Source organism: Scyliorhinus canicula, chromosome 2 (genome assembly GCF_902713615.1).
Source record: "Scyliorhinus canicula chromosome 2, sScyCan1.1, whole genome shotgun sequence".
NCBI lineage: Eukaryota > Metazoa > Chordata > Chondrichthyes > Carcharhiniformes > Scyliorhinidae > Scyliorhinus > Scyliorhinus canicula.
Window position 1 is genome coordinate 108,468,069 of NC_052147.1, and position 23,979 is coordinate 108,492,047.

The 23,979-nt window shown below is 49.2% G+C and overlaps 1 protein-coding gene across 1 annotated transcript in view; it reads left to right on the plus strand.

Moving 5' to 3' along the window:
• Nucleotides 1-23,979, plus strand: part of LOC119957009 (deubiquitinase DESI2) — a 215,294-nt gene that overhangs the window by 149,412 nt on the left and 41,903 nt on the right. The window contains exons 2-3 of the mRNA XM_038784596.1: nt 15,617-15,689; nt 18,406-18,499. Of these exons, the coding sequence (XP_038640524.1) occupies nt 15,617-15,689; nt 18,406-18,499 (167 nt within the window). The remainder of the gene's footprint in view (nt 1-15,616; nt 15,690-18,405; nt 18,500-23,979) is intronic.

The window sequence follows — 23,979 nt, forward strand, 5'->3', positions numbered from 1 at the left end:
TCACCGTAAATGATACAGGACCTTTTATCTAGGATGAATGCCTGGTGTCAAAGAAGCCCACCATACCTTGAGACAGCAACTCTTTGAAACTCCCAAAAACATCTGTCACAAAATCATATACTGTACATCCTGAAAATAGAGGCATGTTGAAAAGATTTTTGGTCTTGAAGAACAAATTCAAGAATGCCAAATTTTAAATGAACACAACAATTTATACGACAAAAGAAAACTGTGATTATTTCATAGAATGTACAGTGCAGAAGGAGGCCATTCGGGCCATCAAGCCTGCACCGGCTCTTGGAAAGAGCACCCTCCATCCTATCCACATAACCCAGGAATCCCACCTAAACGTTTTGGACACTAAGGGCAATTTAGCATGGCCAATCCACCTAACCTGAACATCTTTGAACCGTGGGAGGAAACCGGAGCACTGGATGAAACCCACGCAGACACGGGGAGAACATGCAGACTTCGCACAGACAGTGACCCAAGCTGTGAATCGAACCTGGAACCCTGGAGCTGTGAACCAACTATGCTAACCACAGTTCTACCTTGATGCCCCCAGTTGGCAAGTCAATCCAGATTGGTCAAGGCGTAACAAGGCTAGAAAGTAATGGGTATCTATAGGCTCGCCAAGCTCCTGATAATTCAAAAAAATGCACAAGGTGTGAACATATTTCTTCTGTTGCACAGGACATGAATGAATGTATGAAACTTCTACTAAGTATAAACGTGCCACTTTACAAGCTCGATTGGTTGTTAGTGCAGCTGTCAGCACACTCAGGATTGTTCAGCAAATGCTACCCAATCCTGGAATCACATTTAACAGTAAGTATTTTGTTTCATGTTTTGCAAGTGTGGGCTGGCTGAGTACAGTCTGCATTCTGCCCATTATAAACAGCCAAGGGAACATGCCTGGGCAACATGTCTCACTTTTCATCAATATTCAAAATGATGGCCAGGATTCTCCACTGCGAGTCTGCCCCGCTACCGCTGTAGTTAGGACAGAGGGTTTGGCGCTCAGCCAAATCTCCCAATCACTGTAGTGGGACCGGAGAATTCCACTCCCATGAACAAAAGGAGAATCCCACACCATGGGCGGGATTCTCCCCTACCCGGCGGGGCGGGGGGTCCCGGTGTAGCGGAGTGGCACCACCCACTCCGGCATTGGGCCTCCACAAAGGTGTGGAATTCTCCGCACCTTTGGGGGCTAGGCCCGCGCCAGAGCGGTTGGCACCATGCCGACTGGCACCAAAATCGGCACCAACGGCCTTTGACGCCCGCCGCCCAGCGACGGGGCTGGTCGAAAGGCCTTCGCCGGTTCACGCATGCGCCGGTGGTGACGTCAGCGGCAGTTGCCGCTGACGTCACCACCGGCGCATGTGCACTGGGGGATTCTCTTCTGCCTCTGCCATGTGTAGGCTATGGTGGCGGTGGAAGAGAAAGAGTGCCCCCTCGGCACTGGCCCGCCCGCCGATCGGTGGGCCCCGATCGCAGGCCTGGCCACCGTGGGGGCACCCCCCAGTGTCCGATCGCCCCCCGCCCCCCCCAGGACCCCGGGGGCCCGCTCGTGCCGCCGATCCCGCCGCCACCAGAGGTGGTTCAAACCTCGGTAGCGGGAGAGGTCTCCCAGCGGCGGGACTTCGGACCATCGCCGGCCGGAGAATCGCCGCGGGGGCTCACCGCTCGACGTGGCGCGATTCCCGCCCCCGTCAAATCCCGGGTGGCGGAGAATTTCTGCCACGGCGGGGGCAGGATTTTCGGCGGCCCCGGGCGATTCTCCGACCCTGCGTTGGGTCGGGGAATTTTGCCCCATATGTGTGAGGATAGTGGTTCAAACGTTTTATTTCACCTGCTGGACTTGCACTCATGGAGATCTTACCAAAGATTCAAAATTCTGTGACTTCTGCACTGATATCATAACAGCAGTGGAGCTTTACAGCCAAGGATTTCACGGGCGCGATTCTCCGATGCCGCGTGGCATCGGGAAGGCCGTCGTGAACTCGACGGAGTTCCACGACGACGCGAAACGGCCCCGTTCCCGATCGATTCGGGCCCCAGAAATGGGCTAGGAGCGGGGCCACAGGAAACGCGTGGGGGATGACGTCTGAAGCCCGTGTCGCCGCTTCGCGTCATAAAAGGGCGCAAGCGACGACAACAAGGGAGGGGGTGAAAATGTCGGAGCCACGGAGGGCCGCCCCGAGGTTCGGTCAGACTGACCTTGAGACCCTCTTCGATGAGGTGGAGCAGCGGAGGGGCATCATCTGCCCAAGACGAGGGCATCGCCACCCTTCCAGCACCGTGCGACGGGCCTGGCGTGAGGTGGGCACGGCAGTCAGTGCTGTGGGGCAGATCCCTCGGTCTGGGGAGCAGTGCTGCAAGAAGCTCCACGTCCTCACCACGGGCTGCCAGGGTAAGTGCCAAGAGGGTGCCCCCGGTTCACAACCATCCCCCCACCCCATGTCCCTCATCATGCACCTCCCCCCCGGGCACGAGGGGGAGGGGGAGGGGGGGGCGAGAGTGAGTGGAGGGTGGTTAACAAAGTTGTCACAGACCCACATGAGCGCTGCGACCCCCTGGAGAGACGCCAGGGTGTGGCTGCAACTTTCCCCCCAACCTGTGCCAATATCTGAACGCCCTGATGTTCCCTGCCGAATTGTGATGATCTATCTATGCCCCCCCCAACAGGACAAGACTGCTCACAACAACCGGGAGTGGAACAGGACCGGAAGGGATTCACCCATTCTGCACCCCCTGACAGTGTTTGAACAGAGGACACTGGACCTTGCTGAGGGATCTGCCACCCGGGAGGTCACTCAATGCGAGGTTGGAGGTGCAGAACCAAGTGAGACAACCCTGCATGACAACCCCCCCCCCCCCCCCCCCCACCCAGCCCACCCTCTGTCCCCTCACACTCAGCCCACTGGACCCCCCATCCTCTGTCCCCTCACACTACCCACTGGACCCCCCATCCTCTGTCCCCTCACACTACCCCCCACTGGACCCCCCATCCTCTGTTCCCTCACACTCTACCCACTGGACCCCCCATCCTCTGTCCCCTCACACTAACCCCCACTGGACCCCCCATCCTCTGTTCCCTCACACTGTGCCCACTGGACCCCCCATCCTCTGTCCCCTCACACTGTGCCCACTGGACCCCCCATCCTCTGTCCCCTCACTCTCTACCCGCTGGACCATCCTACGCCCGGCCGAGCGTGTCTAACTAACCGTGTATAATTCTGTTCCCTAGGGCGTGCTGACGAACGTCCAGGGCCGTCTGCTGCCACACACAGGCGTGCATCCGCCACGACCACCGCACCCAGGGCCGCACGCCAGTGGGTGGCAGGAGGTCAGCCAGGAGTGCCATCCTCCCAACCCAGGACTGTCAAGCAGGACGCACAGAGGACGTCGACGCAGTCAACAGACTCACCTGACATGGGCCGCGTGCGCCCTGCGCTGGGATATGACTGGGACGAGGACACTGCTGATTTTATGACAGATGAGGACCTAGAGCTTGCGGCCCTGCTGTCTCCCACACCATCCATCATCCCAGAGACACTCACCTCGGTTGGCCAATTAAGTGATGAGGCTCCTGGGTCACGGTCTGGTGTGCACCACACAGCTGAGCCGGTACAGCAGGTGGAGGTCGGAGCAGCCGAGGGGCTGGACGGTTGGAGGGCAGCCCAGGCCCAGCATTCAGCTGGCGGCCAGACGTTTCCCGGGTTCCTGGATTTACTTGACCCACCTGGACAGCCGATGCATTTTGAAACCCAGGGACACAATGACGGGATGAGGGCTGTCTTCCAGCAGCTGCAGACGCAGTTACAGGAGTCAAACCGCGTCCAGGAGCAGGGAGTGGTGCCGCTCATGGCAGCCACCCAGGCCGACACCACAAGGGTGGTGTCCGCAGTCGAGGCAATGGGTGAAACGGTTTCGACCATGGGTCAGGTTCTGCAAGGCGTTGGGCTTAATGTGCACGCGTCATCCATGGCCCTGGAGAGGGTTGCCCTCTCACAGGCAGCAATGCGCCAGAGCCAAAACGACATTGCCAGCGCGCTACAGGCCCTGGCCGAGTCTCACCAGGCCATGGCCCAGTCCCAGCAGGCCATGGCACAGTCCCAGCAGTCAGTCGCGGAAAGCATCGACCACCTGACGCACGTGCTGGATGGCGTCGCGCACTCAGGTTGAGGTCGCACAGTCCCTGGCGGGAATGTCTCACTCCCTGGACTCCGTCTCAGTGAACCTTCGGATCCTGGTAGTTACGGTTGCAGGCCTCCAGGACTGGCAGCACTAAGTGTCGGTGGGGCGACGGGGCACCTCCCCGCTCGCATCTCCATCCCACAGTGAGGCCCGGGGGCCACCGGGCTCCCCGAGGGAGGAGGAGGTCTGGGGCCCGTCCCATTAACTCCATCACAGGACGTCCCTGAACGCTCGGCATCCCCCAGTCCCATCCCTGGTGCATCGGGTGGGCAGTGGGCAGAGCAGGGTGGCACCACGTCATCCGAAACGCCCGCGGAGCAGCCTGGCCCATCAAGGCCGGGTCGCCCCAGGAAAGGAGTGCCGACGGGGAGACATGTTGCAGGGCGTGATTCTCAGCAGTCCTCCTCCACTCCTGCTGTATCATCTGGGGAATCACTTAGACGTAGTGGTAGGGCCCGTAAGGCAATGAAGAGGGACACATAGTAAGTTGGCACGGGTAAAGGGCATAGATTAGTTGTAGGGGCTAGGGCATCTGTACATAATATTCACCATTAAACTCACTGTTGCACCTAACTTGTAAGACTGTGTGATTTTTCTGTTGCCATGGGGATCGTGATGGTGACCGAGTGTCGCTGGGGTTGACGAGCGGTGAAACGTCGGTGCCGGGTGTGCAGTCCCTTCCCCCCCCCTCACCCCTTCCCACAGCTACCCCACGCGGGCACATGATGGAGTGTCCCTGACAAACACAGCGACCACCGAGATGGATGGTTCAGCTATTGCCATGAGTCAGACTTTGTCTAACGATTCTGAGCTCACAGCTCATCGCAGAACGGGCTGTCATCATTCAACATGGCACTGATCACACCCGCTGACACTGCCATCAATGTCGTGCCATACCGTTGTGCCGCAGTGGTAAGGGTGATCTCGAAGTGGAGCAGTGTACTCAGAGCGGGGGTGTGGGGGGAGGTGGGGGGTGGGGGGGTGGTGGTGGTGGGAGTTGTGTGCTGACCGTCTGCATGACTGGCGATGCAGGTAGTGATAGTGTTCAGCGGTGCCGTCGCACGCGGCGCGTGAATCTTGCTGCCGCCAAGGCGTCGCATGCCCGCTGTCCTCGCCGGTGCCGTCGTGCAGCCTCCTGGACATTACCAGCACCCAGGTCGTGTCTGTGTGCTGCGCCCGACACACCACCAACCTCCTCCACCTCCTCTTCCTCCACCTCCTCCTCCGTCTCCGTGTTGGGACCACTGCCAGTGGCTTTTCCCGCCGACTCCTCCGCCAGGGCATCTCCCCTCTGCATCGCGATGTTGTGCAGTGCATAGCAGACCACAACAATGCGAGCAACCCTCTCAGGCTGGTACTGCAGGGCCCCTCCGGAGCGGTCCAGGCACCTGAATCTCATTTTCAGCAGACCAAAGCAGCGCTCCACCACACCCCTGGTTGCTGCATGGGTCTCATTGTAAAGGGTCTCCGCGTTGGTCTGAGGCCTCCGTATGGGCGTCATCAGCCAAGACCTCAGTGGATAACTCCTGTCGCCCAGCAACCAGCCCCTCAGCCAGGGGGGCCATCCCTCAAACATAGCAGGGATAAATGACTGCGCAAGAATGTACGCATTATACACACTTCCAGGGAACCTTGCGTACACGTGCATGATCTTCATGTGGGGGTCGCATACCACCTGGATGTTTGTGAACACTTCCCTGTTGCCTGCAGGCGGGCGCATGGGGACATGAACACAATCAATGACCCCCTGGACCATTGGCATCGAGGCCACGTTGGCAAATCTACGGGCTCGTGCTTCTTGATTTGCTCTGCGATATCCCGGATAGGTCCCCACTCGGAGACTGGAAGGAGCCGGTAGCATAAAAGTTAAGTGCCACTGTCACCTTGATGGCAACCGGGATCGCGTGTCCTCCTCCTGTTCCACGTGGGGCGAGGTGCGCCACGAGGTGACAGATATGTGTGACCGTCTCTCTGCTCAACCGGAGTCTCCTCCTGCAGGTGATGTCCAGCATTGTCTCAAAAGAGGTCCGGCTACAGTACACCCTAGGCCTCGGTCGTCACCTCTGCCGCCCTGGCTCCATCATCAATGTCTCCTCCTCCTCCTCCTCCTCCTCCTCCTTCTCCCCCCCATGCTGCTCAATGACGGGCCACTCCGCGGCCATTCCCTCTGCTGCTGCAGCTGCCCCTGCATCCACTGTGGGATGTCGCTGTGGACGCTGCTGGATGTCCAACTGCAGTGCAGCGGCCCCAACCAATGCGCTGAACATAGCTGTTTGGTTAGAATACATTATGGTCACCTACAGAAGGGTGGTGGGGGGCAGAGAAACGACATGTTAGACGGAGGTTATTCGACACCTCGGTAGCCGCCTGCCACAGGATACCTGTGTGTCCCGGTGGCCTGGTCGCGCTGCTGACACACGGTGTGGTGGTATAACTAGGAGGTTTACGGTACCTATCTGCCATTGGTGCAGAGCACTCGCTGCCCATTGGCTCAGGTCGGTGATTTGCCTCTCTGCTGATTGGTTGAGGCTAGTCATGTGACTGCTCACCCATTAGCCGAGAGGCAAGTAGTCCCGCCTACGAGGCGGGGTATAAGAACCCGTAGGACCCGGTAGTCGGCCTTTCTCTGTAAGTCGACTGCCGGGCACACAACTAGTTGATTAAAGCCTGATATATGGAACTTCTTCACGACTCGAGTCCAATTGATGGTACATCACGCAGCCAGCCTAACCCCTGGTCACTTTCTGCGTCCAACGGGCAGTTAACAACACGTCCTCTCAACGGTGCGTCAGTGGGCTGTGGCCATCAGCCACTGGGCAACCAGCGGTAGTGTCCTCATGACCGTCCTGCCATGGCAGGGCGGCTGAGATGTTGCAGCCGGGGGTGGACGACCCACTCCACTCACTCCCTCTTCCCCCCCCCCCCACTACTTGCTCTCTCCCCCCTCCCACTTCTCCCTCTCTCCCCCCCACTTCTCCCTCTCTACCCCCTCCCACTTCTCCCTCTCCCCCCTCCCACTTCTCCCTCTATCCCCCCTCCCACTTCTCCCTCTCTCCCCCCCCACTTCTCCCTCTCTCCCCCACTACTCGCTCTCCCCCCTCCCACTTCTCCCTCTCTCCCCCCCCACTACTCGCATTCCCCCCTCCCACTTCTCCCTCTCTCCCCCCTCCCACTTCTCCCTCTCTCCCCCTCCCACTTCTCCCTTTCTCCCCCCTCCCACTTCTCCCTCTCCCCCCCCCACTTCTCCCTCTCTCCCCCCCACTACTCGCACTCCCCCTCCCACTTCTCTCTCTCTCCCCCTCCCACTTCTCCCTCTCTCCCCCCCTCCCACTTCTCCCTCTCTCCCCCCTCACTTCTCCCTCTCTCCCCCCCACTACTCGCACTCCCCCCTCCCACTTCTCCCTCTCTCCCCCTCCCACTTCTCCCTCTCTCCCCCCCCCCCCCTCCCACTCCCCTCTCTCCCCCCCCCCCCACACTGGCCGCTGAGTTCTCGGGGATGCCTTCCCCAGTTTGCGGAGACTCCGGGATGGTCCGCTCACCTCCTCACTCCTCGTCAGCCAGCACGACTGGCTGGCGACTTTAAAAAGCAGGTGTGGACGGCGACGGTGTGACCTGGCGTCACGCGTCGGGACTTCGGCCCATCTGGGCCGGAGAATAGCGGAGGTGCCAGAGAATCGCCATTTTGGCTGCATCGGGTGTTTCTCCGTGTTTTTGCGCGCGAAACACGATGAGACAGATTTGCCCATTTGGGAGAATAGCGGGAGCACATCAGACCGGCGTCGCATGAAAAACTGGCACGGTCCGCTATTCTCCCAACTGCCGTGACATCGGAGAATCGCGCCCCACATAAAGAATGACAATTATGGTTAGATACATAGATTTTTAAAAAGCAAAGGGCCAAGTCACTGCTGATTATCTCACCATTTTCATTTGCACACGTATCAGTCAGACTCACCAGATGCTGATTAAAAAAGGGAACTCTCACTGATTCATTTCCCTCCTGAATTTAAGAGTGCAGACTGTATTCATAGAACCTTTACTGCTGTCATTGCATTCAAACTCAGTTCAAATCATGCTGTATACCCGGATTCTTCAAACGCAAGATTATAAATCAGTAAGGCTGGAGCTTGGGGTGACACCAGTTAATGTAATTCCTTATGAACTAGTGAACCTTGCACTTCCTTGACAGAGTAAATATAAGCCTTCATTTTAATAGCAGTGGGAATCATATTGAGTGTCAAACTCCCACGATTTCCCTAAAGTCTCCTTTTCCCAAACAGTCCTGGACTTAGGGCATACGTTGAAATTATGCTAAATGACAAAAATGAAGATTCAAAATGAAGATGATATAGATGGAGGCAAAGACTTTTCAGTCAGCCTGGGGAGGGCATGGAAAATTACCCATCCAGCTGCAGCTGACACGATTGAATGTTCTCTCAGCTCCTCTTCTCTGTGAAGAAGATAGTGATCCATCAAGAGCCCTTCTTCCCATTTCTGCTTATCTGCAACTTGGATGTTGACCATTAGACAGAACTGGGCAAAGAGATAAGCTCAGCTGACAGCATGTCTTTAATGCGGCTATAGGAACAGGAGTAGGCCATTCAGCCCATTGAGCTTGCTGCACCATGCAATACAATCATGGCTGATCGGATATTTCAATGCCTTTTACACCTTTTAAAGTGCTGCGCTCGAAGAGTCCAGGTTTACAGCATGATTTGAACTGAGTTTATATGTAGGGAGAGAAGTAAGGGTTCTATGAATACCATTCCTCTTAAGTATATTCAAGTGCTCAATAAAAAATGGCTTCTAGCTCATAAAATTAAATCTTAATTTTTCTTGAATTTAGTGGCAAATTGACTGATCACACCAAGGCAAGGATTTGTTTTTAAAATATTTGTTCATGTGGGCATCACTGGCTAGGATGGAATTATTGCCCATCCCAAGGGTGGTGGTGAGCTGCCTTCTTGAACTGTTGCAGTCCTTAGAGACTTTCTAGCGAATGTGATACAACTGGAGCAGTTATATGGGCCATTTAAGAGTCAACCACATTGTTGTGGGCCTGGAGTCACATGTCGACCAGGCCAGGTAAGGATGGCAGACTTCCTTCCCTTTATTACAATTGACAATGATCTCACGGTCAGCATTAGACTTTTAATTCCAATTAAAAAATAAATAAATTCCACCATCTGCCATGATAAGATTCAAACCTGGATACCAAGGGTAATACACTACATCCTCTCCACATCCACTCTATCCAGGCCTCACAGTATCCTGTAAGTTTCAATAAGATCCCCCCTCATCCTTCTAAACTCCAATGAGTACAGACCCAGAGTCCTAAACTGTTCCTCATACGACAAGTTCTTCATTCCAGGGATCATTCTTGTGAACCTCCTCTGGACCCCTTCCAAAGCCAGCACGTCCTTCCTTAGTTTTGGGGCCCAAAACTAGGTACGGGGCCCAAAACTGCTCACAATACTCCAAATGTGGGCTGACCAGAGTCTTATACAGCCTCAGAAGTACATCTCTGGTCTTGTATTCTAGCCCTCTCAACATGAATGCTAACATTGCATTTGCCTTCTTAACTGCCGACTGGACCTGCACCTTAAGAGAATTGTGAACAAGGACTCCCAAGGCCCTTTGTGCATCTGACTTCCTAAGCATTTCCCCATTTAGAAAATAGTCTATGCCTAAATTCCTCCTTCCAAAGTGCATAATCTCACACTTTTTCACATTGTATTTCATTGCTCCCACTCCTAGCGTGTCCAATCCTTCTGCAGTCCCCTTGCTTCCTCAATACTACCTGTCTCTCTATAAATCGTTGTATCATCTGCAAAGTTAGCAACAGTGCCTTCAGTTCTTTCTTCCAGATCATTAATGTATGTTGTAAAATGTTGTGGGCCTAGCGCAGGCCCATGAGGCACACCACTAGTCACCGGCTGCCATCCTGACCCCTTTATCCCCACTATGCCTACCAGGCTGAGAGACTCCGACCAGATTTTCATTTGTCTATGTTAACAATCCTCAAACAGAGGGGCGGCATGTGGCACAGTGGCTAGCATTGCTGTCTACGGCGCTGAGGACCCAGGTTTGAATCCCGGCCCTGGGTCACTGTCTGTGTGGAGTTTGCACATTCTCCCCATATCTGTGTGGGTTTCACCCCCACAATCCAAAGATATGCAGGGTAGGTGGATAGGCCACGCTAAATTGCCCCTTAATTGGAAAACAAAATTATTGGGTACTCTAAATTTAAAAAAAAAACAATCCTCAAACAGTTTGTACCAGCAGAACCTCGAATTTGCGGGTTTTCCAATGTAAACTCAGAGAACTGCGGGTTAGATTTGTTGGGCAAATTGGCTGAAAAACAAAGCAGGCAAAAAAATTGGCTGAACATTTTGATGAACTGTTGGCGATGCAAAAACGTGCTGCATCTTCATTCCTCTGACTCATTAAATTTACATCTGGCCATCATTTGCTTTACAGTATCAGTAATGAGGAATGGCCACGTATTTCTGAGATTTGGTCAGCCCCTAACGTCAGTATCAAGCACCCTCTAAGTCAGATTGAGTGCAAAAGATTATCATTCCGTCCAGTCTGTCTCAGGGAAAGCATATCTGAACTGCACCATTATGGCTTTGTGGCAGAATTAATGTTCTCTCAGTGATGTTGGCAGGCATTGCTAAATTATGACAGTTTTATACTGTGGCCCCACAGTGAGTAGCAACTGATGCAAATGTGCCAATACTAGTCTCGTTTAGAATCCATAACAGTTGGCTTTCATCTTGGACTGAATCCAAACTCAGAATCCGCTGTTAAAAGGAAGCTGTGAAACCCCACTAAGCTATGTTTTAAATGTATTAAACTGCTCTTTCATTTTGAACAGTGTCTCCAATCTGTATTAGGGAGATTTAAAAAAAGACTCCTCAGAATATTCAGTATCAGAATTCTGAATATTTATCTCCTTTGCTTCAAGCAAAATGATGTGATTAGCCCAATCATTCCAGAAAAACCAATGAGAAAAGAATACATTAGGATTGCTTTCGAATGAGATCAAACTCCAAAAGCTTAATGTGGCAGCACAGATATTCTGTTTTAAGTTTAAATGATCTACTTAATGTTCAAATCCCTTACCTACTTAACTTTCAAATCCTATCATCCAGATGGGCTTCTTCTTGACAATCAAGCATGTGCAAGATCAAAATCAATGAAATAAGTAGCTTCATACATTCCATTTATTACACAGTGGGGCTAGCAACGCCATCTTGGCTGTCTGCTCGCAGCCGTCTGGAAGGCTTGGCTTCACATGGAACCAAATGAACTGATTGATTGCCCATGAAGATGAGTCCAGCTGACTTAACATAATTTGGTGGGGCTTTCAGGATAGTACAAGATGCACCGATACTGCCAACGATACTGGACGCTTGAATGTCAGGCGCAAACAGCCATGAGAGGGTTTCGAGGTGCCTGTTCATTGCCCACTTTCTACATTGTAATATAGCCTCTGGGGACTTGAGATGTTCCTTTCCAGGGTTTGAGCAAGGAACAACCAAACTCAAGGTGGACCTCCAACTTGCCCTAAGTTAATGCTCAAAATTTGCTTCCACTGTGATCAGGTGTAAGAATGCTGGAAACAGAAAACTCACAAGATCAAGAATTAGTTCAATCTGTCCCAGCCTCCCCAAGATGCAGCTGTTCTAAAGAGGCACTCTGGGGCATATTATCTGCTCCTTGTCTCAGTCCACCATGCACTGCAAGGTTACACTGGAGCAGATTAAGGGTATGATTCAGCCTGTTGCAAATTCCGTGAGTGCCCCAATCGGGCTCCTTGGAAGGCCGATCGCGATTCACCCGATTTGCACCGCTCACCGGAATCTGGATCATGCCCAAGCTGGGCTCATTTAAATACCCGGACGCCGCTTTCACCCAGTGTCGAGCCGTCAATGGCCATGCCTGCAAGACCTCAACCGGGTGCCATTTACCACTGGGATCCACAAATGTGGCCCAGGTGTGGTTGTACTTTAGGGGGTCTCGGAGGTCATTAAAGACCCTTGGGTGGTTGGGATAGGGCAGGGTGGTACCCTACCACTTTCCTGGCACCTGGGCATGTTGGCACTGCCAGGGTGCCTGGGTGGCACTTTCTAGTGTGCCAGTCTGGCAGTGCCAAGGTGCCCAGGAGCCAGGTTGGAACTGCCAAGAGTCAGGCCTGGAGGGAGGCCTTGCCCATGAGAAGAGATTCCACGGGCCAAAAAAAGGTTGGGGAGGTGAAGGGGCGCTCAGCTCATCAGTGCAGGAAGAGATTGGGTCGCCAGGTTTAAATGCCATCAATTGCTCGACCACCCACTGCAGCCTCCGGACCCCGCTTAACCCAAATGTACCGATTAGGGGGTTCTCAAGTCCCCCCTCACCCCACCTCATAAGGGAGGGCAGCTCCAGGCCAAAACCCCAGCACAGGGAATCTGGCACCCAGGCACACAGAACAAAGAACAAAGAAAAGTACAGCTCAGGAACAGGCACTTCGGCCCTCCAAGCCTGCGCCGGCCATGCTGCCTGTCTAAACTAAAATCTTCTACACTTCTGGGGTCCGTATGCCTCTATTGCCATTCTATTCATGTATTTGTCAAGATGCCCCTTAAATGTCACTATCGTCCCTACTTGCACCACCTCCTCCGGCAGTGGTTTCCAGGCATCTACTACCCTCTGTGGACAACATTTACCTCGTACATCTCCTCTAAACCTTGCCCCTCGCGCCTTAAATCTATGCCCCCTAGTAATTGACCCCTCTACCCTGTGAAAAAGTCTCTGACAATCCACTTTGTCTATGCTCTTCATAATTTTGTAGACCTCTATCAGGCCTCGACCTCCTTCGATCCAGTGAGAACAAACCGTTTATTCAACCTCTCCTCATAACGCCCTCCATACCAGGCAATATCCTGGTAAATCTCTTCTGCACCCTCTCTAAAGCCTCCACATCCTTCTGGTAGTGTGGCGACCAGAATTGAACACTATACCACAAGTGTGGCCTAACTAAGGTTCTATACAGCTGCAACATGACTTGCCAATTTTTATACTCAATGTCCTGGCCAATGAAGGCAAACACGCTGTGTGCCTTTTTGACTACCTTCTCCCGCTGTGTTGCCCCTTTCAGTGACATGTGGACCTGTATACCAAGATCTCTCAGACTGTCAATACTCTTGAGGGTTCTACCATTCACTGTATTTTGACAAAGAGTCATTGGACTCGAAAGATTGCCTCTTTTCTCTCCCTAAATCCTGCTGTATCCTTGACAGTTCTCAGCGCTATCCACAATTCCACCAACCTTTGTGTCGTCTGCAAATCTATTAATCAGACTAGTTACATTTTCGTCCAAATCATTTTTATATACTACGAACAGCAAAGGTCCCAGCACTGATCCCTGTGGATCACCACTAGTCACAGCCCTTCAATCAGAAAAGCACCCTTCCATTGCTACTCTCTGCCTTCTATGACCTAGCCAGTTCTGTATCCATCTTGCCAGCTCACCTCTGATCCCGCGTGACTTCACCTTTTGTACCAGTCTACCATGAGAGACCTTGTCAAAGGCCTTACTGAAATCCATATAGACAACATCCACTGCCCTACCTGCATCCACTGCCCTATCTCTCTCCGAAAATGAAGGCCGCTGGAACCTGGGGGTAGGATTTTATATCACCTACCTTCACAGGGTACTCCCTGGTTTTCTCCCTGCTTCCCGGAATGCACTCTGGATCTCTCCCTGCAGATTACCAGTTACAAAGCCAAACATAGGAAACAGAACAAAAAGGGAAACATTTTGTCAGTGCCCCCGTCAGCCTGGCAGTGTCACCTGGGCACCCTGGCAGTGCTGAAGTGGCAGTGCTGGGTGCCAATGCCAGGTGCTGGGCTCGCAGTGCTAATGTGCCCAGATGGCAACAGGGGTGCCAGGGTACGCCCCTGCCCAGAGCCCGACCACCTGGGGGCCTCTGATTGCCTGGGAGATGCCCCCCAAGTGCTGTTATGCCTGATCCATGCTTGTGGAAACCAGCGCTAAACAGCACCATGGCGATGGCTCCCAGGCACGGGCATTCAATCCCGGGCATTGGAGGACTCCAGTGCAGACATATTTAAGTGAAGCATAATGAGGGCAAGATCCATATCGCCCTGTGCGTAAGATCTTGTTAGATCTTGTGACGTATCTCATTACAAATCCGAGTCAGGCACGATGAGGTCATGCATTCTCACCCTAAAGCTCTCTCTGCTTATCAGTGTGATGAATGTTGAAAATTATTATATATTATATTTTGTTGTTGCAACGTTATTAGAAATGCTGGGTTCAAATACATACAGGCAGTATGTCTGCAAAAGCTGTGATTAAGGGATTGTAAAAGTACAGTAATAATTGATCTTAACCATTCCCTGTTTACATATAGATGGCTAATAGAATACATCCCTGGGGTGTCGATAATTCATGAAGATTTGTGTTTGGTCCTAGCTAAGCAGTTCATGGGGCATCTTAGTGGGAGGAGACTTGAGAATGCCCTGTGCTTGGGATACAGATGATGTTATTAATGGGAGGAGCCAAGTCTGTCTGTGGTTTTGCAGTTTGCCATAGGATATTAGTCTGACAAGACAGAAGGATTTTCGGGTTGGTCCTGAAAGGGTCTCTCTCCAAGGGACTGAACAGAAAAGCAAATAACCGAGATTGTTAACTTTTTTCTAAGTGGCATTTGTTGCTTAATTGGAATATATAGTGGCAGGTGTAAATAGTGAGTTAAAGTTTTTTTCCCCTTTTATTTAAGACCTGTTTCAACTGTTAATTGGAAAGCTATTACTGTATGATTTTTTTCCCCCTCTGTTTAAATTAAATTTTGTTTTAACATAAAAGATATCTATTGGTCAACGTTATCACTCCTGCGGTTTAGTCATCTTCCCTCACAGTATTACAAATTGCAAATCGTTGGGATTCTCGTAGGGGAGTCCGAGCAATGTGATATGCTGAATGGACCATTCTGCATTCTAAGTGCTTTCCCAGGATGCTTTAATGTCTGATGATCTTTCTGAAATTCATTTCTTCTGAAATTAACCCAAGACTTGCAGGTTGAGGTATCATCACACATCGATGATATACTCTGCACAGCGGGACCAATTTATTGCAACAATACTTAATCTTTACAGAAATTGTTGCAATACTTAGCCATAGAACTGAGGCTTATTCATCAGAGCGAATGTTACACTGCTATGTGTGGTTGTGTGATAGTAAACTTAAAATTGAACTTCAATTTGTAAAAAGAGTAAAGCATTCATTTCACAATGGACAAATGAGATAACTACATCCTTGGTGCTTTGTTGGCACATAGGTACTGCACTGCTAAGCTTCATGAGCTTACCATTAATGCACCATTTAACCTTTGTGTTTCCTTTGCAGTATTGGATAAATGAGTACACAGCCACACTTGGAATAGGGGTTTTTCATTCTGGTATTGAGATCTATGGAAGAGGTAAGTAGAGAGATATTGAATTGTATATTCTGCACCCACACCACATTGCTTCTCAGTTTAACCTCATGTTTCAAAGTAACACTCTATAGATTAATTTGGACAGGTACTCAAAGGCACCTGAAAAGTCATTTCTGTCAGCTTTAAAATCAAAATGCAATCTAAGCTAAAATCTTACAATATAGGGCTCAGAAGTGGTCTACTTTTCTATTATCTATCTCAGATTTTCACATATATATAATAAGATTACAGTAATAGAGGAATACAGTATAGGGGCTGTTTAGCAGACTAAGGCAGGCCAGCAGCACGGTTCAATTCCCGTAACAGCCTCCCCGAACAGGCGCCGGAATGTGGCGACTAGGGGCTTTTCACAGTGCCTTCATTGAAGCCTACTCGTGACAATAAGCGATTTTCATTTTTTTCATTTTATTTCATGTACAGAATTAGTAGGCACCATAATATTGTTCACCTGACCAGTCCCAAAACTTACACTTCGGGTCGCATTTTAAGAGTGGTGAGCACCAAATGGGCTATCGCAGACTCTCGGAGGCCCACTGCCAGTTAACTTTCACTTGAGTGGTGGTTGGCAGTGGGCGGGACTTGCATCCGCCCTTGTAAGAAGTCCCACTCACGAGAGCTGCCAGCCAATCTAAAAGGTACATTAACTGTCCACTGTTTGTGTATTATTTTGTACACAACTTTAACATTTGATTTTATGTGGGTTGTTATGAAGAATTGAGTGAGTAAAGAATTGATCTTCACTCACAGTGCCAGGGTCTCGGGTTCAATTCCAGCCTCAGTTGACTGTGGAGTTTCCACGTTCTCCCCGTGTCTGCGTGGATGGCCTCCGGGTGCTCCAATTTCCTCCCACAGTCCAAAGATGTGCAAGTTAGGTGGATTGGCTATGCTAAATTGCCCCTTATGTCGAAAGGTTAGATGGGGATCGGGTGGGGAGTGGGCCTGGGTAGAGTGCTCTTTGAGAGGGTGAGTGCAAAATCCTTAAAACAATTTATTTGCTCTGTGAATATGGGCAGGATTCTCCGCTTCCCCAGCTACATATTCCTCAGCAGCAGGTATTCTCTACTTCTGCCACTTGTCAATGGGATTTCCCATTGAAGCCACCCAATGCTGCCAGGAAGGCCAGAGCTGGCGGGAAAATATAATCCCAGTGGCCGGAGAATTCTAGCCTATATTTCAATTTATAAGATCATTAAATAAAATAAAATAAAATTTCAGTATTTGGTTGGTATTTTTAATCCTGAGCTAAACCCCATCAAAACATTTCTTCCTTGCCGTTAAGTTGCTGGTTTCCTGTATGTTGTGTGCAATGTGGCCCATGAAGGTTCCCGCTCATACTGTTGATGCAAGTGAGAGTTTTTAAAATCGGAGACTTTATAAACCATTCAAATGACCCATGTCCTCCCGAAATAAAAGATTTTTTAAAAATCTTTCTCAAAATGTTTCTGAAAACTGAATAGGGCAACTGAGTTCGGTCGTAACTCAAAATGATTTTCTGCAAGTGGTCAAGTTCAGCACAGTGAAAGGGTTTTGAAATTCAGGTCGCGCCAAAATTGATCTGCTTCACTAGTTTATTGATGGAGATGGCATAAGCTATTCTGAAGTCCCTGAGTTGCCATTCCATGGGATGTGGCATAGGGGCTGGTTTAGCACAGTGGGCTAACCAGCTGGCTTGTAATGAAATGAAATGAAAAAATGAAAATCGCTTATTGTCACGAGTAGGCTTCAATTTCAATGAAGTTACTGTGAAAAGACCCTGGTCACCACATTCCGGCGCCTGTCCAGAACAAGGCCAGCAGCGCGGGTTCAATTCCCGTACCAGCCTCCCTGAACAGGTGCCGGAATGTGGCGACTAGGGACTTTTCATAGTAACTTCATTGAAGCCTACTTGTGACAATAAGCGATTATTATTATCATATTCAAATTACTTTCCCAGGTATTACCAATGTATTGTGCAACTGCCACACAAAACAGTGCAATTTAGGATCTTTGCCAGCAATAATTGGGTTCCTGGAAGCTTAGGGACAATGTTGACTGTTTGGCATTTGCAGCTACATTAACCAGTTACACTGGTTGTGCATATATTTTGTACACAATTTTGACCTTTAATTTTATGTGGGTTGTTATGACGAATTGGGTGGAAGACTGACCTTGAATATAGTAGCTTCAGGCTTGGGTAGCTGGGTTTGCACCCAACCAAAGGGAGTTCCCTCCCTCTGTCCAGCAGTCAAGGTCCCAAATGTAAGGGGCAGCATGGTGGCGCAGCGGGTTAGTCCCGTTGCCTCACGGTGCTGATGATCTGGGTTCGATCCCGGCTCTGGGTCACTGTCCATGTGGAGTTTGCACATTCTCCCCGTGTCCGCGTGGGTTTCGCCCCCACAACCCTAAGATGTGCAGCATAGGTGGATTGCCCCTTAATTGGAAAAAATGAATTGGGTGCTCTAAATGTATTCAAAAACAGCCTCAAATGTCAGGTTTGATCCCGGATGGGCTTAAAACTGTTCATGATTCAACCTGAATTAAAAGTGAATTGGGAACCCTGTTCCATGAAGTGAGCTGTTTCACGAGGTGGAAGTGTCACATGGATGGGGAGAGAGTGGCTGTCCGCTGCTGCTTTGAAGTACATTGCTGGAATGGTATTTATAAGTTTGTAAGTGGCTGACCTTTGTTTCAGTAACCTTTTCTACATTCACTTCTACAGAGTATGCCTATGGTGGCCATCCCTACTCTTTCAGTGGAATATTCGAGATCACTCCCGGAAATGCTACCGAGTTGGGAGAAACCTTTAAATTCAAGTAAGGATTCGGCGGAGTACATATAATGCAATTCTCTACAAATGTGACGTGTGTCGTGGAGTCTTATATGTAATAAGCTGGGGTGGACAATTAGAAGATGCAGAAGCACATAATTCCACCAGGTTATTGAAATCAAAAGTATCAGGGCAAAGAACAAAGAAAATGACAGCACAGGAACAGGCCCTATGGCCCTCCCAGCCTGCGCCGATCCAGATCCTTTATCTAAACCTGTCTCCTATTTTCCAAAGATCTACTTCCCTCTTTTCCCGCCTGTTCATATACCTGTCTAGATGCCTTTTAAATGATGTTATCGTGCCCGCCTCTACCACCTCCGCTGGTAAAGCGTTCCAGGCACCCACCATCCTCTGCGTAAAACACTTTCCACGCACATCTCCCTTAAACTTTCCCCCTCTCACCTTGAGATCATGACCCCTTGTAACTGATACCCCCACTCTTGGAAAAAGCTTGTTGCTATCCACCCTGTCCATACCTCTCATAATTTTGTAGACCTCAATCAGGTCCCCCTCAACCTCCGTCTTTCCAATGAAAACAATCCTAATCTACTCAACCTTTCTCCATAGCTAGCACCCTCCATACCAGACAACATCCTGGTGAACCTCCTCTGCACCCTCTCCAAAGCATCCACATCCTTCTGGTAATGTGGCGACCAGAACTGCACGCAGTATTCCAAATGTGGCCTAACCAAAGTCCTATACAACTGTAACATGACCTGCCAACTCTTGTACTCAATGCCCCGTCCGATGAAGGCAAGCATGCTGTATGCCTTCTTGACCACTCTATCAACCTGCGTTGCCACCTTCAGGGTACAATGGACCTGAACTCCCAGATCTCTCTGTACATCAATTTTCCCCAGGACCCTTCCATTGACCATATAGTCCGCTCTTGAATTAGATCTTCCAAAATGCATCACCTCGCATTTGCCTGGATTGAACTCCATCTGCCATTTCTCTGCCCAACCCTCCAATCTATCTATATTTTGTTGCATTCTCTGACAGTCCTCCTCGCTATCTGCAACTCCACCAACCTTAGTATCATCTGCAAACTTGCTAATCAGACCACCTATACCTTCCTCCAGGTCATTTATGTAGATCACAAACAACAGTGATCCCAGCACAGATCCCTGTGGAACACCACTAGTCACCCTTCTCCATTTTGAGACACTCCCTTCCACCACTACTCTCTGTTTCCTGTTACCCAGCCAGTTCTTTATCCATCAAACAGTTTTGCTAACAGTTTTGTCCATAGAACCATGGAAACATTATGGTGCAGAAAGAGGCCATTCAGCCCATGCGCCGGCTAAAAAGAGAAAAAAAATCTAGCCACTCATTTTAATCCCATTTTCTAAAACATAGCATCACAGGTTACAGCACTGCTGATGCAGATCAGGTACCTTTCAAATGAGTTGGGTGTTTCAGCAACATCCACCAATTTAGTCAGTGAATTCCAGATGCCTACCATCATCTGGGTGAAAAGTCTTTTCCTCATGTCCCCTCTAATTCTTCGAACAATCATCTTAAATCTGTGCCCATGATGATTGACTGCTCAGCTCATGATTTTGTACACAGCAATTAGGTCACCCCTTAACCTCCTCTGTTCTAAGGAAAAGAACCCTAGCTTATCCAATCTTTCCTCATACCTGCAATTTTCAATTCGGGCAACATTCTTGTAAATCTCTTCTGCACCTTCTCCAGAGCAATTATGTCCTTCCAGTAATGTGGAGACTAGAACTGTACACAAAACTCCAGCTGTGGCCTAACCAGCATTTTGTACAGTTCCACCAGTACATCCCTGCTTTTGTATTCAATACCTCGCTCAGTAAAGGAAAGCATTCCATATACTTTCTTGACCACCTTGTCTGCCTATCCTGCCACCTTCAAGGTCCTGCGGACATGCACTCCAAGGTCTCCCACTTCCTCAGCTCCTCAATATCTTCCCATTGTTATGATCCTAGTTGATATCATAGCTGGATGGGAAGATCCCAGAATGGAATCCTGGCTCAAAAGATTGTGAGTGTGATTCTCCGGTCTGCCAGCCATGTTTTCCGGCGCAGCACACCCCCATCATTAGCGTGATTCTCCATTCCCACAGCTGGCCAATGGGATTCCCCATTGCGGCCACCCCACGCTGTCAGGAAACCCGCACAGTAAGAAGTCTTACAACACCAGGTTAAAGTCCAACAGGTTTGTTTCAAACACGAGCTTTCGGAGCACGGCTCCTTCTTCAGGTGAATGGAGAGGCTTGTTCCAGAAATGTTTATATAGACACAGTCAGAGATGCCCCGGAATGCGAGCACCTGCAGGCAATCAAATCATCAAAGATGCAGAGAGAGAGGTAACTCCAGGTTAAAGAGGTGTGAATTGTCCCAAGCCAGTTCAGTCGGTAGGCCTCTGCAAGTCCAGGCTTGTTGGTGGGGGCCGAATGTAATGCGACATGAATCCCAGATCCCGGTTGAGTCCGCATTCATGCGTGCGGACTCAACCGGGATCTGGGATTCATGTCGCATTACATTCGGCCCCCACCAACAAGCCTGGACTTGCAGAGGCCTACCGACTGAACTGGCTTGGGACAATTCACACCTCTTTAACCTGGAGTTACCTCTCTCTCTGCATCTTTGATGATTTGATTGCCTGCAGGTGCTCGCATTCCGGGGCATCTCTGACTGTGTCTATATAAACATTTCTGGAACAAGCCTCTCCATTCACCTGAAGAAGGAGCCGTGCTCCGAAAGCTCGTGTTTGAAACAAACCTGTTGGACTTTAACCTGGTGTTGTAAGACTTCTTACTGTGCTCACCCCAGTCCAACGCCGGCATCTCCACATCAAGGAAACCCGCAGGCATGGGTGTGCTGCCAGCGGATTGGAGGATCCCGACAACGGAGAATTCTGTTGTGTAACTTTTACTTGATTTCAAATCAAATGTGAGGGAACAGAGTCACAGGACTGCTAATTAGTTTTTAACAGCAAAAAAATAGATATATGACATGAAACAAAAGGATTACTCTGCCCGTACCTTAACAATTACACATAGGTTTCAGGATTAACATGGATTACAAAATACATCTTAATTTACAAGGGTCTCATTAACATAAAATCCCTTTTAACCATACAAGATGACTCCTCAAAATCCTCCCAGATTATTGTCACTTGAGTTTCCAAATTCCACTCTCAAAAATGCACTTTAAAATCTTCTCTCATAAGTATGCTTTCCCTTAGTGGTTTGCATTCCGAAAAACAGACCAGGTTTTACAAATGATACTTTTAAACAAAGCTACCACTGCACCTTTAACAGCGAACCCAGTCCAGGATTTTGCACCAACCCCTTTAGGATTTATTTTGTCTTAACTGCTTTTACACAAACTCCGAGATCCAGCCAATGATTTCCATAATTATTTCAACTCACGTCCCACAGGTTGTAGTAAAATCTCACACACCTAAAAATTACTTCCGATATCTTTCTGGTGTCTCAGCCTTCTTCTCAACTCTTTCTGTCTGTACTAAACCGTGCTCTGTTCTAGTACCATTAACTTAAGACTTCTCTTAATTTATCTAGTTTCCTTAACTTGCTGTCCTTCAGATCTCTGCAATTGTTTTGTTAACCATTAATCAATGGTATTGCTTTTCTCCTAGCAAAGCTGAGAGAGATGTTTCCTCTCTAGTGTTAAAAACCAACTCTTCTAGCAGAGTTTTGAGAGATGACTTCTTTCTCATTATCTATCTTCAACTGCTGTCAAGTTAGCTGAACTAAAACTTAAAAGCTTCTCTACCTTACAAGACCCCAGTTGCTAAGCAAAATCCACATGCTTGTGTCTTTTATTTATTCTTCATACGTAGCTCTCTCTAAGCACAATAGAAACACAGATGGAACTTCACCAGTGCCCACACACACAAACACCTTTGCCCAGTATGAATCTAAGAATACATTTTACCCTTCCAGGCCACAGAAACATTAAGTTATACCTATATATGATTAAAATCATATCTTGTTTCTAATGTTTACAATACAAATATAAATTGCTTAAAACTGACCTCTATTTTCCTGACACCATGTTGAGTTAGATAGCTTCTCATATAAAAATAATTTAGTAACTATTTTAAATCAATTTTAATGCTCTGACCTCCCTCACATTCCTAGTGTTAAAGTTGAAATTGTGCTGCAATAGAACACAGCCTTAAAGTTGATAGTTAAGCACAGTGGTTCCCATATTAGGGAAGGATTAGGGAATCATTGGAGGAGTATGTAAACCAGTTCACTCTGGATGACTGGAAATTAACCTGTTTTAAGATACAGGCTAGCTTCAAACTCATTGGGCGGAATTTGATGGACCATCCCATCGGGGGACTTTTACTGTCCTGCTGTATTCAATGGAGTTTGGAATGACTCACTGCAGTATCTGGCCCTGCCCATTCTGGGGCTGGGTCCTCAAAGTCTGCCCATTCTTCCTCAGCATATAATTATTGGAATTAACACCTAGGATACATTAGTGTTACAATGTCGCCAACGTTTGCGATTTATATGAGTCTAGGAATTTAGGGTTGTTTTATAATCAGTTTCTTCTTTATATGGTGAGTTTAAACATGATTTTGTGCACCATTACAATTCATGCAAGAGGCATGAAAACTTGGCCTGGATTTTGTCTTCCAATAGAAGTGGAAAACTTGTTTTGTGAACTTTTTGAATGTGGAAGTAAATTTCCTTTGCCCCCCTGATTCTGTATATTCTTGTCAAGTTATTTCATCGGTCAGGCTGGCCTTGGGTGCAAGATGCACATGTATCTCTTGTGAGGACATAGCAAATTAGCATTTTCTTGCCCACACTTTCTTTGTGTGCTGGTGTGGCTTTCCGACAACAGAATTATAGAATCACTACAGTGAAGAAGGAGGCCCTTCAGCCCATCGAGGCTGTACTGACGCTGCAAAAGAGAAACCTACTTAGGCCCATGCCCCCATCATATCCCCGTAACCCAGTAATCTCACCTAACCTTTTGGACACTAAGCAGCAATTTAACATGGCCAATCTACTGAACCTGCACATCTTTGAACTGAGGGAGGAAACCGGAGTACCCAAAGGAAATGCATGCAGACACAGGGAGAATGTGCAAACTCCACAAAGACTGCCACCCAAGGTCAGAATCAAACCCAGGTCCCCTCTGTGAGGCAACAGTGCGAACCATTGAGCTACCATGCTGTCCTTGCGCCATCATGCTGCCCTTTCTGTGTTTTGGAAGCCCTGAAAAAGCCCACCAGTTCTGAGATTTCAAAATCAGTGGGGGAAACCTGCTGAGTTGTCAGGGACATTCTTGTAAGTATTAAATATTTTGGCAACTTCAAATGCAACTATTAGACATTGTAAATGAAGATGTGTTTTGATTATCCTGAAAAGGTAAGTTGGCCATTGCAATGACCAGCGTTTAAGTACTGAGGTGCATTAGAGTACATTTCTTATTGGGAAAAGTGTCATAA